The 12,547-nt window shown below is 46.0% G+C and overlaps 1 protein-coding gene across 2 annotated transcripts; it reads left to right on the top strand.

Moving 5' to 3' along the window:
* Nucleotides 1–683: 683 nt before the first annotated feature.
* LOC129387037 (uncharacterized) lies at nucleotides 684–12,168 on the top strand. Of its 2 annotated transcripts, none has more exons than XM_072287260.1 (3): nucleotides 684–714; nucleotides 1,272–2,091; nucleotides 12,057–12,168. In XM_072287260.1, coding segments are annotated over exons 1-3 (825 nt in total). In that variant the 5' UTR covers nucleotides 684–711; the 3' UTR covers nucleotides 12,059–12,168. The 2 variants fall into 2 exon arrangements, with proteins under 2 accessions (XP_072143361.1, XP_072143360.1); XM_072287259.1 differs by lacking the exon at nucleotides 12,057–12,168 and adding an exon at nucleotides 2,373–2,497.
* The last annotated feature ends 379 nt before the right edge of the window (nucleotides 12,169–12,547 follow it).

The following is a 12,547-nucleotide window of genomic DNA, read 5'->3' on the forward strand; positions in this document are numbered from 1 at the left end:
ACAACAGGAGCTTCAATCGAATATTCTCGAGGCTTTGCGCGTGATCGGTCATTCATCCCTTGAGTTTAAAGCCGAAGAAGGCAACAAGGGCATTTGTCCTCGTACAAATGAATCTCGGGCAAGAGTGCTGCACTCCCGCTTTGGCACAATTCGCATGCAGGTCTTGTTCTCGGAATGCACGGTATATCGCCCGATTCTCCGACGCGGCCATCTGGAAACATTCTACGCATGATTATTTCTCCTACTCCACGGTAAATCACACAAGCGACTGATTTTTTTCCTTTCATTTCAGCCCTTACGAAGCATGAAACATGGTCGACCACACATAGCCGTTCACAACTGCGTCAAAGCTTCCTTACGCTTAAATGCAGAACGATTGAGTGGTATAGCTGGTCTCAAACTTTTTTCATCATTTCATTTTTGTAAGTTCACACAAGCGTCGTCGTCGTGAATAAGGCGTGAATCTTGATTACTGTTCGTCCAGGTGGAACCGTAAGATCCTACTCCTGATTAAATTCCTTGCAGAGATGGGAGGAATAACAAAAGAACTGCAGACTTGGTTTCTTTGTTTTTTCTTCCTTGTGCTTCCATTTCTTGTGTAGTTCAGGAGAGAATGAATTTGAAATTCCAAGAGAGAAGGAATTTTGGTATAAAAGCACGCACGAACAGCACTCATTCAGCAGTCGGCTCAACAGCAGCTCTAAAGTCACCATGGTAAGAATTTCTGTTCCCGACATGCCTTACTAGCAGAGCACGACTTACGATGATCACCTTAGAAATTAATTACTGCTGGCGTAATTTCGCGGATTGCTCTATTTTTAAACCCTATTGGCTCGAACATAGCTGCTTAATCATTGCTTCAATAGCTAACAGTCTTTTAAAATTATTGATAACGCAAACGTTTCTCTACTTGTTAAGAACGAAGTTAAGCTAAAATTACGACACACAACAAGTTTTATACTGCGAATTGAAAATCGTCTTAAAGGGTCAATGTTGTTCAACGCAAAGCTTGCGCTTCTGGGCCGAGCGTCTTAGAATTCTGAAATAGTTTGTGCGAAACATCACTGCTAAATATTTTCTGTCTTGGTTCTAGTTGTCAAATGGGATATAGATTTAGCCCACTAATCAAAGTCGGTCTTTCAATAGGGGAAGAAATTAACATTATGCATAAAAGAACCAGTGCATATCAAACCTGCACTAGCTAACGCTATGAAATGATAAGTAAACCGCATATAAAAGCGCACTCACAGAAAGTACGCATCACTTTCCAGATCCGTGCCTGCGTCCTCTTGGCTCTTGCCACCAGCGCTCTCGCTGGCTACACCGGCTACGGCTTTGGCCATGGCTATGGTCTCGGCTACGGCTATGGTGGTCTTAGCCACGGCTATGGTCTCGGCTATGGCTATGGTGGTTTTGGACATGGCTATGGTCTCGGCTATGCCGGCTATGCTCCAGCTGTGCACACTGTCGCTCACGCTGCCCCAGCCGTCACCACCGTCGCCCACGCTCCAGTCGCCACCTACGCTGCTGCTCCAGTTGTTGCCTCTGCTCCAGCCGTGACCAGGGTTGCTACCACCTACCGCGCCCCAGTCGCCACTTACGCCGCTGCTCCAGCTGTTGCAACCTATGCTGCTGCACCAGTTGCCGCCTACCACGCCGCCCCAGCTGTTGCCACTTATGCCACGGCTCCAGCGGTCGCCACCTACGCCGCTGCCCCAGCCGTGACCAAGGTTGCTACCACCTACCACGCCCCAGCTGTCGCCACTGTCGCTCACGCTCCAGTCGCCACCTACGCTGCTGCTCCAGCTGTCGCAACTTACGCTGCCGCTCCAGCCGTCGCCACTTACGCTGCTGCCCCAGCAGTTGCCACCACCACTGTCCACCACGCCCCAGCTGTGGCCACTGTTGCCCATGCTGCCCCCGCTGTCGCTGCCTACCACGCCGCTCCAGCCTACAACTACGGTGTAGGAACCCTTGGTTACGGCGTCGGCCACTACGGCTACGGTCACGGTCTTCTGGGCTACGGCCTGAACTACGGCTATGGTCTTGGCTCTCCCTACCACTACGGTGCCCTTCTCCGCAAGAAGAAGTGTGAGTAGATCTTTCAGTACATTTGCGTGTATACACATACACAAATATTGTCTATTGAAGTTTATTTTTTTGCGGCAGTTGAGCCTGCACTTTATATAGATAGTAATTGTTGCATATGCGATGCTGAATGAAAACGTCTACTTGTTCATCGGCGGCAGAGAATGCTGCATGGAGTAGAGAAAGAAAATACAAAGAAAGGCATGCTATATAACAAGAAAGTTTTTTTTATTTATGCCAATGCAACCTCTAACAGTACTTTCTTGTATTTTTGTTCTCTGCAGAAACCTTCCAACTCTAACGTATTTGAAGAAGAAGACGACAAGCTATGTGCATCTACATCGACATTCTGTCATCTTCCATAATGCTCGCCATGGAGAAATAAAAGTGGTCGTTGGAACAAGCACTATCTCCATTGCCATTCTTTTGTTGTATATTTCGCCATGCGAGCTGATGTCCTTGACAGTCTCAAGGCGCAGTTTCGTAAAGTGTCCTTTATTCTGAAATGATTAGCGTAAATTCATATAAGGTGATCGTGCAGTCGAATAAACACATCATTGTGTTGCCGTAGGCATTAAGATTTATTTTTTAATTCCTCACGCAATGGTTCAACCTTTCAGAGCGTTTTTGGTAAAGGTGCGTGGACTTAAGTTAGTAATTTTAGAGCGTAGCTCTTAGGAGCCCGTTCGTGCTTTCAGCTTCGGCGCGCCTCGTCCTCCTTCGGCTTAGCCGAGCGAACGAGTAAAGCGAAAGATGAAAGCGAACGCAGAGCTCAGCGGGGGATAGGTGGGAGAGACGGTGACACCGAAGGGAGCTCGAAGAGGAAATCGGAAGATGCCACGTTGAAGTACCACCAGCGGTGCCGCCGGCCTCAAGGGTAAAATAATAATCAAAAAAGCAGAATCCTAGCTTTCGCGCAAAGCCTTCGCCTCAAGCGATTCATAGTGTGTCCCCCTAGCGCATAACGTTCGCCGCGACGGGTAGCCCAGCCGCGCGCGTCGCTGCTCTGGCAATCGGTGCGGTGATCGGTGCGATGCCCGAATATATCCCGGAACGAAAACACGTAGACAGCTGAGCTAAATTTAGTATTAGCGACTATTACAATCAACTGTGAATTTTTTTCCCAGCTGAATCAATTCACATATCTCGTTTCTCGGAAATTGTCTGACCCTCTGCGAACGGGCCACATTCTCGTTGCGAATACCCTGCCTACATGCAAGTGGCGCGGAAATAGGTAATATATATTGTAAGCGTAGGTCTCGCTTTTTTTGTGATTGCCCCGTTGATTGTTCTTCTACACGTTGGCTTTGCCTTAATCCAGACACTCCCTTCAACCGCTCATATATCGAAATTTGTTGTCATGGTTGCAGGCCACACAAGACGATATGTGAATTTAGTTTTAGTCGCCTGTTTTGTACTTTACTCAATTAAGGTTTTTCTTGCAGGGACATTTCTTCTTTTCACTCCATGAATATGCTCCGCTTAATAAAGCAGTGTATAACGGCACAAGAATTATTAGCATGCCTTTGACATATCCGTGAGTTCTGAATGCTGTTGTTTGCTGCTTCTTTTGTCTCTCTAATAATACTGTTAATTCAAAAGTCCATACTTAGAGAGCTTCGTAAATATAGTGAATAACCTAACTTATTCACAATCAAAAAATATTTCTCCCGCGTTTGATGTTCTTTAGGCCATGTAAGACCTGCTTTAAGAGCGTAGTCCAACGAAGAGCGGGGCTGTTTGCTCTCTGGAATCTATCAGTTGCTTCAGTCCTTATATCATACTTCACTTTCAGTGACGCGGAGTTGTAAACATATAGTCGCTAAAGCTAGATTACTAAATGAATAGTAGTGTAATGCCTTCAAAACGCTCAAATTTGAAATGTAGAGCATAGCTGTCTACACAGCGCACAAGATATAGGTTTTGCCGAAAAACTGGTGCGGCTACCTGCTGGCAGGCCGAAATTTGCTAAGACTTATTGATAGTGCGCCAACTGAGAGACATCGCTACCCTACACATCTAGTTTGATCTGGCCGGTGTTGCGGTGTCAGTCTAAAAATTCAAATGAAAGTTTAACGTGCGGACAGGTGCTACCATCTTTGTTGCCTTGCGTTCGTAAGACCATACCGAATTGCAATGTGCGTATTTAACATCCAACACCGCTTCTAATGGGGAGGTTGAAGGCGGAGCTTGTCTGCAACAATTACTCAGTATACTTAGCGCCAAGGCGAAAGGACGGGACATGATTAGAAAGTGCAAGTGCATTGCACCAGTAATGTTTGATTGATAACGGTGTTTTACTGGGACAGCAGGTAATGTTAGAAGTCGGGATTGCTTTGTTCCTTCTGTCAATCCTGTTCTTACATTCGTTCCTTTACGCTGACGACGACCAACTACGAACATTTTTTTGCGGTCACTAGGCCACTTCGTCATCTCCGTTTGCCCATATATATAGAGGGGAGAAAATGAAAACTGCCCCGCAAGAAGCTCTGTTGGGATTTGAAGCCAAAGAGGTCAAGATATTTGCTTATTTCCGAGTCAATCGCACTAACCACTAAGCTATCATACAGCGATCGTGCTGGGCACTCATTGCGGGGCTTTGCGCTCCACACAATCTGTGAGAGCAATAGTGTCTGTTCATCTATTTTGGAGGCCAGACCGGGAACACTAGATAGGACCAGTTTGGATTCTCTTCTCAACGTAGAAATTGTTATTGACAAGATGCGGCTTTGTATTCGTGCTGTTCTTGCTTGTCATGCTCATGAAAACATCGTCGGCCGCACAAACTTGGCGTTGATGACAGCGATATTGACAAGGTTCAAACGTGGCATAAACACATTTCATTGTAAAAATGTACGCACCCATAAAGGAATTTGCTTGTCACACGGGTGACACCGGTGCCTTTAAGGCCTTAAAAACACCTTTACGCGGTAACATCAAATTCTTGGTGGGAACCAATGATGCCATCTTCTTTGCCGACTTTTTCTCGGAAGTAAACTTATGGCAGCTGTGGTAGGCTATACAAAATGTGCAGTATATAAAGTTGTAGCCGGAAACTTTTGTAGCCGGATGTTTAGTTCGAACTTTGTTGTCATCCTCTACAAATGTTTTTGAAGTCCCTAGCATTACGGCTGTTATGCGTGCCACGAGGCAAACACACCTATGGGTGTAAACATTTTACATTGTGGAGAGGACATACGAAAAGTTGGGCGGTTGTTGGAAATCAGCGTCAAAAGCATCGGGAATGTTCATTCCGACCAACAACTTCGCACTTACCAAGCCAAGGAGCTGACAATCTCGCTCGAAGGATTCACAGCTGGCACGTGCCGAATATAGCGTGACCCACGTTACTTGAACCAACCTCTAAATATTTGAAAAGGCCACGTAAGCGGACGGAAGCACGCTAACGTTGTCTGCCATCCCATGGAGATCAGCAGAATATTTTTTTTGAAGCCCGCTTAATTACATAATTAGCCATGATTGGTTATGTAGGCAGAAAAAAATACATGGGATTTTAAGTCCCGGAACCAGGATCTGATTGTGAGAGACGCCGTACTGGACCACCCCAAAATAATTTGGACCACCTGGGGTTCTTTTAACGCACAACTAAATCAGCATCTGATTTCGCATTTCGCCCCACATCGAAATGCCGCCGCCATGGCCGGAATTCGATCCCATGACCTTGTCCTTTACAGCCCAACGCCATAGGCACTAAGCAACCACGGCGGCTAAGTACGAAAGAAGCCCGCGAATACACGAAAAAATTGCCGCGCGACAGCCCGCTCGAGGCATATCGCGTATATTGGCGACCTTCTCTCATGCTTGGAGAACCGCTTTTATGTAGCTCGCATTAAGCAACACAAAGCTGTAATATCCTGGTCTACAACTTTCACATTAACACACTACATTTATATAATATTGGAGAAGTTTACTTTTTAAAGAACACTACGTATGTAATTAGGTGGAAAGCAAAAAAAAATTGAGTATCTCCAAGCGACGGCAAAGAACATTACCTTTTTTCTGCAATGCCACGTGGTACTTTCACATTGTTGAGGTACGGCTCAAGGTACGTGGGACCCCGGTTATATCAGCACAGGATATCTTCCGCGAAATGAAAATTGCTCAAATTTCTCATTTGGCACTGCGTCATCCCGTCTGCAAGATTAGATTTAGTAGGAGTTTTGGCTTTACAATTGATAATACCCAGGTGGGACCTTCACAATCACTTATTGTCACGGAAAAAAAAAGAAACGTTTAATACAGCAACTGCCTCATTACCGTCGGCCCTCTATATTGATTTACACAAGAACTGCATTTAAGAAATGGCGCCGAGCGACCAAATTTCAGAGCAACATAAAACGACAAGGAAGGAAGGAAAGAAAAATGGGAGAAGGAAAGGCAGGGAGGCTAACCAGTTACGCTCAACCGGTTTGCTACCCTACACATGGGAGCGGGATGCGGAGGATGAAAGATGGGGAGGAGAGAGAGAGAGAGTACATAACACAGCACACACATCGCCAGTTACAGTCCGTCACTCTTGCGTGGTGCGTGACATCACTGTCACAGCCGTTTGTCCAAGCCCATCTGTTTCAAAAACCGAAGTAGTGCCATTGTCGCCTTTAGCTGCCATGTCTTCTGTCGGCGATAAGCGAAAATCGTTTCAACAATTGTCTATTGTCAAGGTGCACTAGCACAGACGCCCGGGACTGTCTCTGAACATTACGTTCAGGACAGTCGCACAGAATGTGTTCTAGCGTCTCCTCGCAAAGACAGGCACTGCAGAGAGGATTGTCGACCATTCCAATGCGAAATGAGTAAGATTTGGTCAATGCCACCCCTAGCCATAAGCGATAAAGCAGAGTGGCCTGTCTTCGGCGGAGTCCAGTTGGCATACAGAGATGCATCAAAGAGGGCAGGTGGTATTGACGACTGCTCTGGTTGGTCTGGCTGCTTGGCATGCACCATAGAGAGAGCGTGATCTCCTTTGCAAGCACTCGAAGTCTCCAAGACCATGAAAGTGGCATGGCCTCTTCCTGCGTGTCTTCAAAAGCTGGCCGAGGGGCATTATCGGCGTCTTCGTTTTCCTATGACGCCGCAGTGACTTGGCAGCCACTGAAACATCACGTGGTATCATTTCTCGTGTGATGTATAGCGTAGGCATCTAATATTGAATACGAGCTGTTCCAATGGCCCGCGACGGAAATCTAATAGCACAGATTGTAGGGCTGTCTTTGAGTCACTGAAGATTGACCATTGTTGAGCTGGTTCTCGATTGACGAAACAAAGTGCAGTGCGAAGAGCAGCTAGTTCCGCAGATGCCAATGTCGTTGGGTGGTCAGTCCTAAAGCTGATGGTAATAGCTTTTACTGGGACAACCACAGCACCGGACGAGCACTGGATGTTTATGGAACCATCATTATAAATGTATACACTGTCCACGTACCTACCGTGCAGAAGACGCAGAGACAGTTGTTTCAGCACGGCCGACGACAGCTCAGACTTTTTCCCAATTCCTGGTGCACTGAGATGTACTGCGGGGCTGATAACACACCAGGGGTGTATCGCTCGTTTAGTTGCAGTGGAGAAGCCCGAGGGAAGTTTGTCGTCGTACTTGACGATAGCTTTCTAGAATGATGATTGGTGCCTGTCTGAAGGTAGTGCTGCAAGGTAGTGATAGGGGGCACGTGCAAAATGTCTGATGTGCATTCTCAGGGCTTCCACCGTAATGTGAGTTTGCATTATATGGTTCAGAGTAATCGCAATAGTTGCCTCTGTTGGCGTACATCTGGGCAAACCAAGGCTACTTTTGAGTGCTTGAGCTTGTGTTGCCTGCAGCACACGAATATTTGTATTGCAGGTGTTGTTCAGTACATGTAGACTATATCTTAAAAAACCGAGAAAGAGTTCTTTGTAGAGTTTCAGCATTGTGTCTACTGACATCACCAACATCTTTCCTGTCGAGTATTTAAACAACTGGGAAGTTGCTGCCAGGCGACGTTTCACGTAGGCCACGTGCGGGCTCCAACAAAGGTCTCGGTCAATAATTACGCCAAGAAATCTGTGGGTTCTGACATAGGAAATGATCCGCCCATTGATTTAGATGACATAAGGCGTCATTTGTTTGCCAGTAAATGCCCCTAGTGCGCATTGTTCTGGTGATATGCTGAGACCTTGTCTACACAAGTAGCTCGCTGTCAAAGTTGCCGCTCTTTGAAGCCGCGCACGTATCTTAGAACGTGTGACTATCGAAGCCCAAACACAGATGTTGTTTGCGTATATTGAAATTTTGATGGTAGGTTGCAAGTATTCAGCGAGTCCAACAACAGCGAGGTTGAATAGCGTTGGGCGCTGAGCACGGCCTTGAGGAACGCCCCTGCTGGTATAGCGTCGCGTTGTTAGGCCATCATCAGTTAACACAAAGAATGATCTTGCAGATAGGTAACTTGCAATCCCCAAAGAGACTCGTCCACTTAGGCCAAACTTCGCAAGAGCGTCGTGAATGGCCTTATGTAATACGTCATCGAATGCCCCTTTCACATCTAAGAACAAAGCTGCAGATAAAACAAGGACAGTGACGTAGGGCAGGTAGGTGCTTGCCCGTTGTTCTGCCTAACAATGAAGCGGAAAATATGCGCGTGTAACGTAAGTTCCCAAAGTGCTTATACTGACCACAATGCCACCTCTCATTCATTCACGAATAATATGTGGACCAGACATATTCAAATATAAAATGTTTGACTGCCTCAAACAAAGAAAACTGGATTAGCAGTAGCCTCTGGCCGAAAAGCTGCGATTAAATTGGTAAAAATATCACGCTAAATAAATAAATAAATCTACGCCCCTCAGTCAAGACGAGTCGGAGAGTCCAAAGGTTTGTTCATATAGCTAGTTAGAATTCTATATCATGGAGAAGTGATATGCAGATAGGAAGTTGCGTACATCAGAAAGAAGTAAAAGTCAGGACTCAGTAGTACCATTAGCATTATTTGCTTGTTTCAGCACTTTTAAGCATATCTATCTATCTATCTATCTATCTATCTATCTATCTATCTATCTATCTATCTATCTATCTATCTATCTATCTATCTATCTATCTATCTATCTATCTATATCTATCTATCTATCTATCTATCTATCTATCTATCTATCTATCTATCTATCTATCTATCTATCTATCTATCTATCCACTTGGACGTACCCGGCGGGTCTAGCTGCTTAGGCTACCTGTGGTAGTGAATCCATCGTGCTCGTTCCATCGTCCCCACTCTTGCTCCGTGATCCGACTCTCGTCATGCCGTCTTCGTCTCGGCTTCTACCCCGACCCAGTGCGCCAAGTTGTTTAACAGCTTGGAACAGAGGCATATGCTTGTAGTCGTGATGGCGTCGTGGTCTTAGCATTGTCATTATTGAAGCTTTGTTAGCTCATTCTCGTCGTGTCGTTACCTTCCCACCATTGTCATCATATAGTGCTCATGCATTGGTTTTCACACCGCCGTAGTGTGCCGTCATTATCGTTCCACTGTCGTTGACCTAGCTTTGCCATCCAACACTGGTCCTACTTTCGTCGCCACGCCATCCTCATCACATGTTCATCGCCATACCGTTCTCGTCATAACCCCTTCATCATTCCGTCGGTGTCAGTCTTTCTTCGTCATTCTATGGCAATCTTGCTGCGTGTTTTCATTCAATCGTAATTATGCTGTCGTTGTCATGGCGCTGGCGTCAGACAGTCGCAGTCATGCATCCCTTGTCAGACCTGCGTCACCATGCCATCGCGGTCATGCCGTCGTCGTCACCCCAGCTTCGTAAATGGACCCTCATCATGCCGTAGTAACTATGTCATCGTCATCCCCTAATCGTCGTACTAAAGTCTTTTTGTTACACTCGTCGTCAGGCCATTCTCATCACGCAATCGTGGTCCCCTTGATGTCCCCATACCGTCGCCATGTCATTGTCGTCATTGCGTCGTCACCATACAGTCGTCGTCATGCATTTGTTGTTATAGCGTCGTCATGATGTCATCGTGGTCATCTCATTGCCTTTATTTCAGCTTTGTTTACTGCTTGTTTTTAAAAAAATAGTCATCTCATTGTTCTCACATCATCATCGTCACCGTGTTGTAGTTGTACTTTTGTCATCATTTAAGATTCGACATCTAATTGTCGTCATGCCATCGTCGTTATACCTCCCTTAGGCTGTTTCACATGCTGCCACTGGAACAAAAAAATTGTTGCAATCGCACACGTCACAATAAGATACTTAGAAGAATCATTTCACATGATTGCGATACTCATTCGCTGAGCAGCTATTTCGACGATGCTGTAAGCAGCTCTTCTATTGCGCAAGATAAATAGCTCAGTAGAGTGTCAGCGCATTAGGAATTTAAGTTAGAAATGTTAAGTACATGCATTACCTTAAGAAGAGCCACCGAAGTAAAAGGAAACATGTACGTTTCCTCCATGCATAGAAATACGAAAGCGCACATGCAGGGTTTGTAAGTAACAAAAAAATCTGTCCTTCTTTCTAATCTTTTCTCGCATAGTTCTATGCTTACACAATACATAACACTTTAATCCGTAACTACAAGCGTACAAATCTTAGTTCGCTCAATCGGTAATGCATGCATGTTTTCATTTATGTAGTAACACGTCCACATGGACCCGGGTACAAGAGCCATAGAACATATCACACCCTAACAATTTTTTTTTCAGATCCCATACACATGTTAAAACAAACATTAAGCCATTTCTTATTTTCAAGTCATTCCATTCAACTCTATGAAGAGTTGAATTATTAACAACATTATGCGTAGAAGAACGAGTGCACATCAAACCAGTACTAGCTAAAGCTATGACGTGATAAGTAAACCTCACATAAAAGCGCACTCACAAAGTTCCCATGACCCTCCAGATCCGTGCCTGCGTCCTCTTGGCTCTTGCCGCCAGCGCTTTCGCTGGCTACACCGGCTACGGTATTGGCCAAGGTTATGGTCTCGGCTACGGCTATGGTGGTCTCGGATACGGCTATGGTCTCGGCTACACAGGCTACGCTCCAGCTGTGCACACTGTCGCTCACGCTGCCCCTGCCGTCGCCACCGTCGCCCACGCTCCAGTCGCCACCTACGCTGCTGCTCCAGTTGTTGCCGCTGCTCCAGCTGTGACCAGGGTTGCCGCCACCTACGCGGCTGCCCCAGTTGTCGCTGCTGCTCCAGCCGTGACCAGGTTTGCTACCACCTACCACGCCCCAGCCGTTGCCACCGTGGCTCACGCCCCCAGTCACCACTTACGCCGCTGCTCCAGCTGTTGCCACCTATGCTGCTGCTCCAGTTGCCGCCTACCACGCCGCCCCAGCTGTTGCCACCTATGCCACTGCTCCAGCGGTCGCCACCTACGCAGCTGCTCCAGCCGTGACCAAGGTTGCCACCACCTACCACGCGCCAGCTGTCGCCACTGTTGCCCACGCTCCAGTCTACAACTACGGTGTCGGAGCCCTTGGTTACGGCGGTTACGGCGTCGGCCACTACGGCTATGGTCTTGGCGCCCTGCTCCGCAAGAAGTGGGAGTAGATCTGTCAGTCCTGTTGAGTATATATATATATATATATGTATACTATGTATGTATATGTACTATGTACTATGTATATATATATATGCTATATATATATATATATATATATATATATATATATATATATATATATATATATATAGATATATATATATATATATATACGAAGCTGGTCTTTTGTCGTTTATTTTACTATGGCAGTTGAACCTGAATTTATATAGATGGTAATTTTGCATCTGCGACGCTGAATGAAGAGGTTGTCTTGTGTGTCTGTGGCGGAGAATGTTGCATGGAGCCGAGAAAGGAAATATAAAGAAAAGCACGCTATATAACAGCAACGTTTTGCTGACTTATGCCAGGGTTGTTTCTTACAGTTTATTCTTGTATTTTTCCTCTTTGCAGAAACCTTCCAACTGTAACTTGTTTGAAGAAGAAAAGCTATATACATCGACCTCGACATTCCATTACCTTCTATATTGAACACAATGGAGAAATAAAGTGGTCGTCAAAACAAGCACTATCTCACTCGTCATTCTTTTGTTTTGTGTTTCGTCATGCTAGCTGTAGTGTTTGTCAGTTTGCAAGGCGCAGTTTTGCGAAGTGTCCTTTATTGAGATGACGAAGTGTCCTTTATTGAGATATGAGATGACGCCATAGTATTAGAGCGCAGCTCTTGGGCTCCCATTCCTGGGTTCAGCGCCGATGTGCCTCGTCCACCTTCGGCGTGACCGGGCAAACGATCATAGCTAAGGATGAACGTGCGAATTCAGAACGTAGCTGGGAATAGGGGGGAAAGGCAGCGACAGCAAAGAGAGGACAAGGAGGAAAACGGAGGAAGTCACGTTAAAGCACCACCAGCAGCGGCGCAAGCTTAGAGAGTAAAAGAGAAAGGA

The sequence above is a fragment of the Dermacentor andersoni genome, chromosome 3 (genome assembly GCF_023375885.2).
Source record: "Dermacentor andersoni chromosome 3, qqDerAnde1_hic_scaffold, whole genome shotgun sequence".
NCBI classification, from domain to species: Eukaryota; Metazoa; Arthropoda; class Arachnida; order Ixodida; family Ixodidae; genus Dermacentor; species Dermacentor andersoni.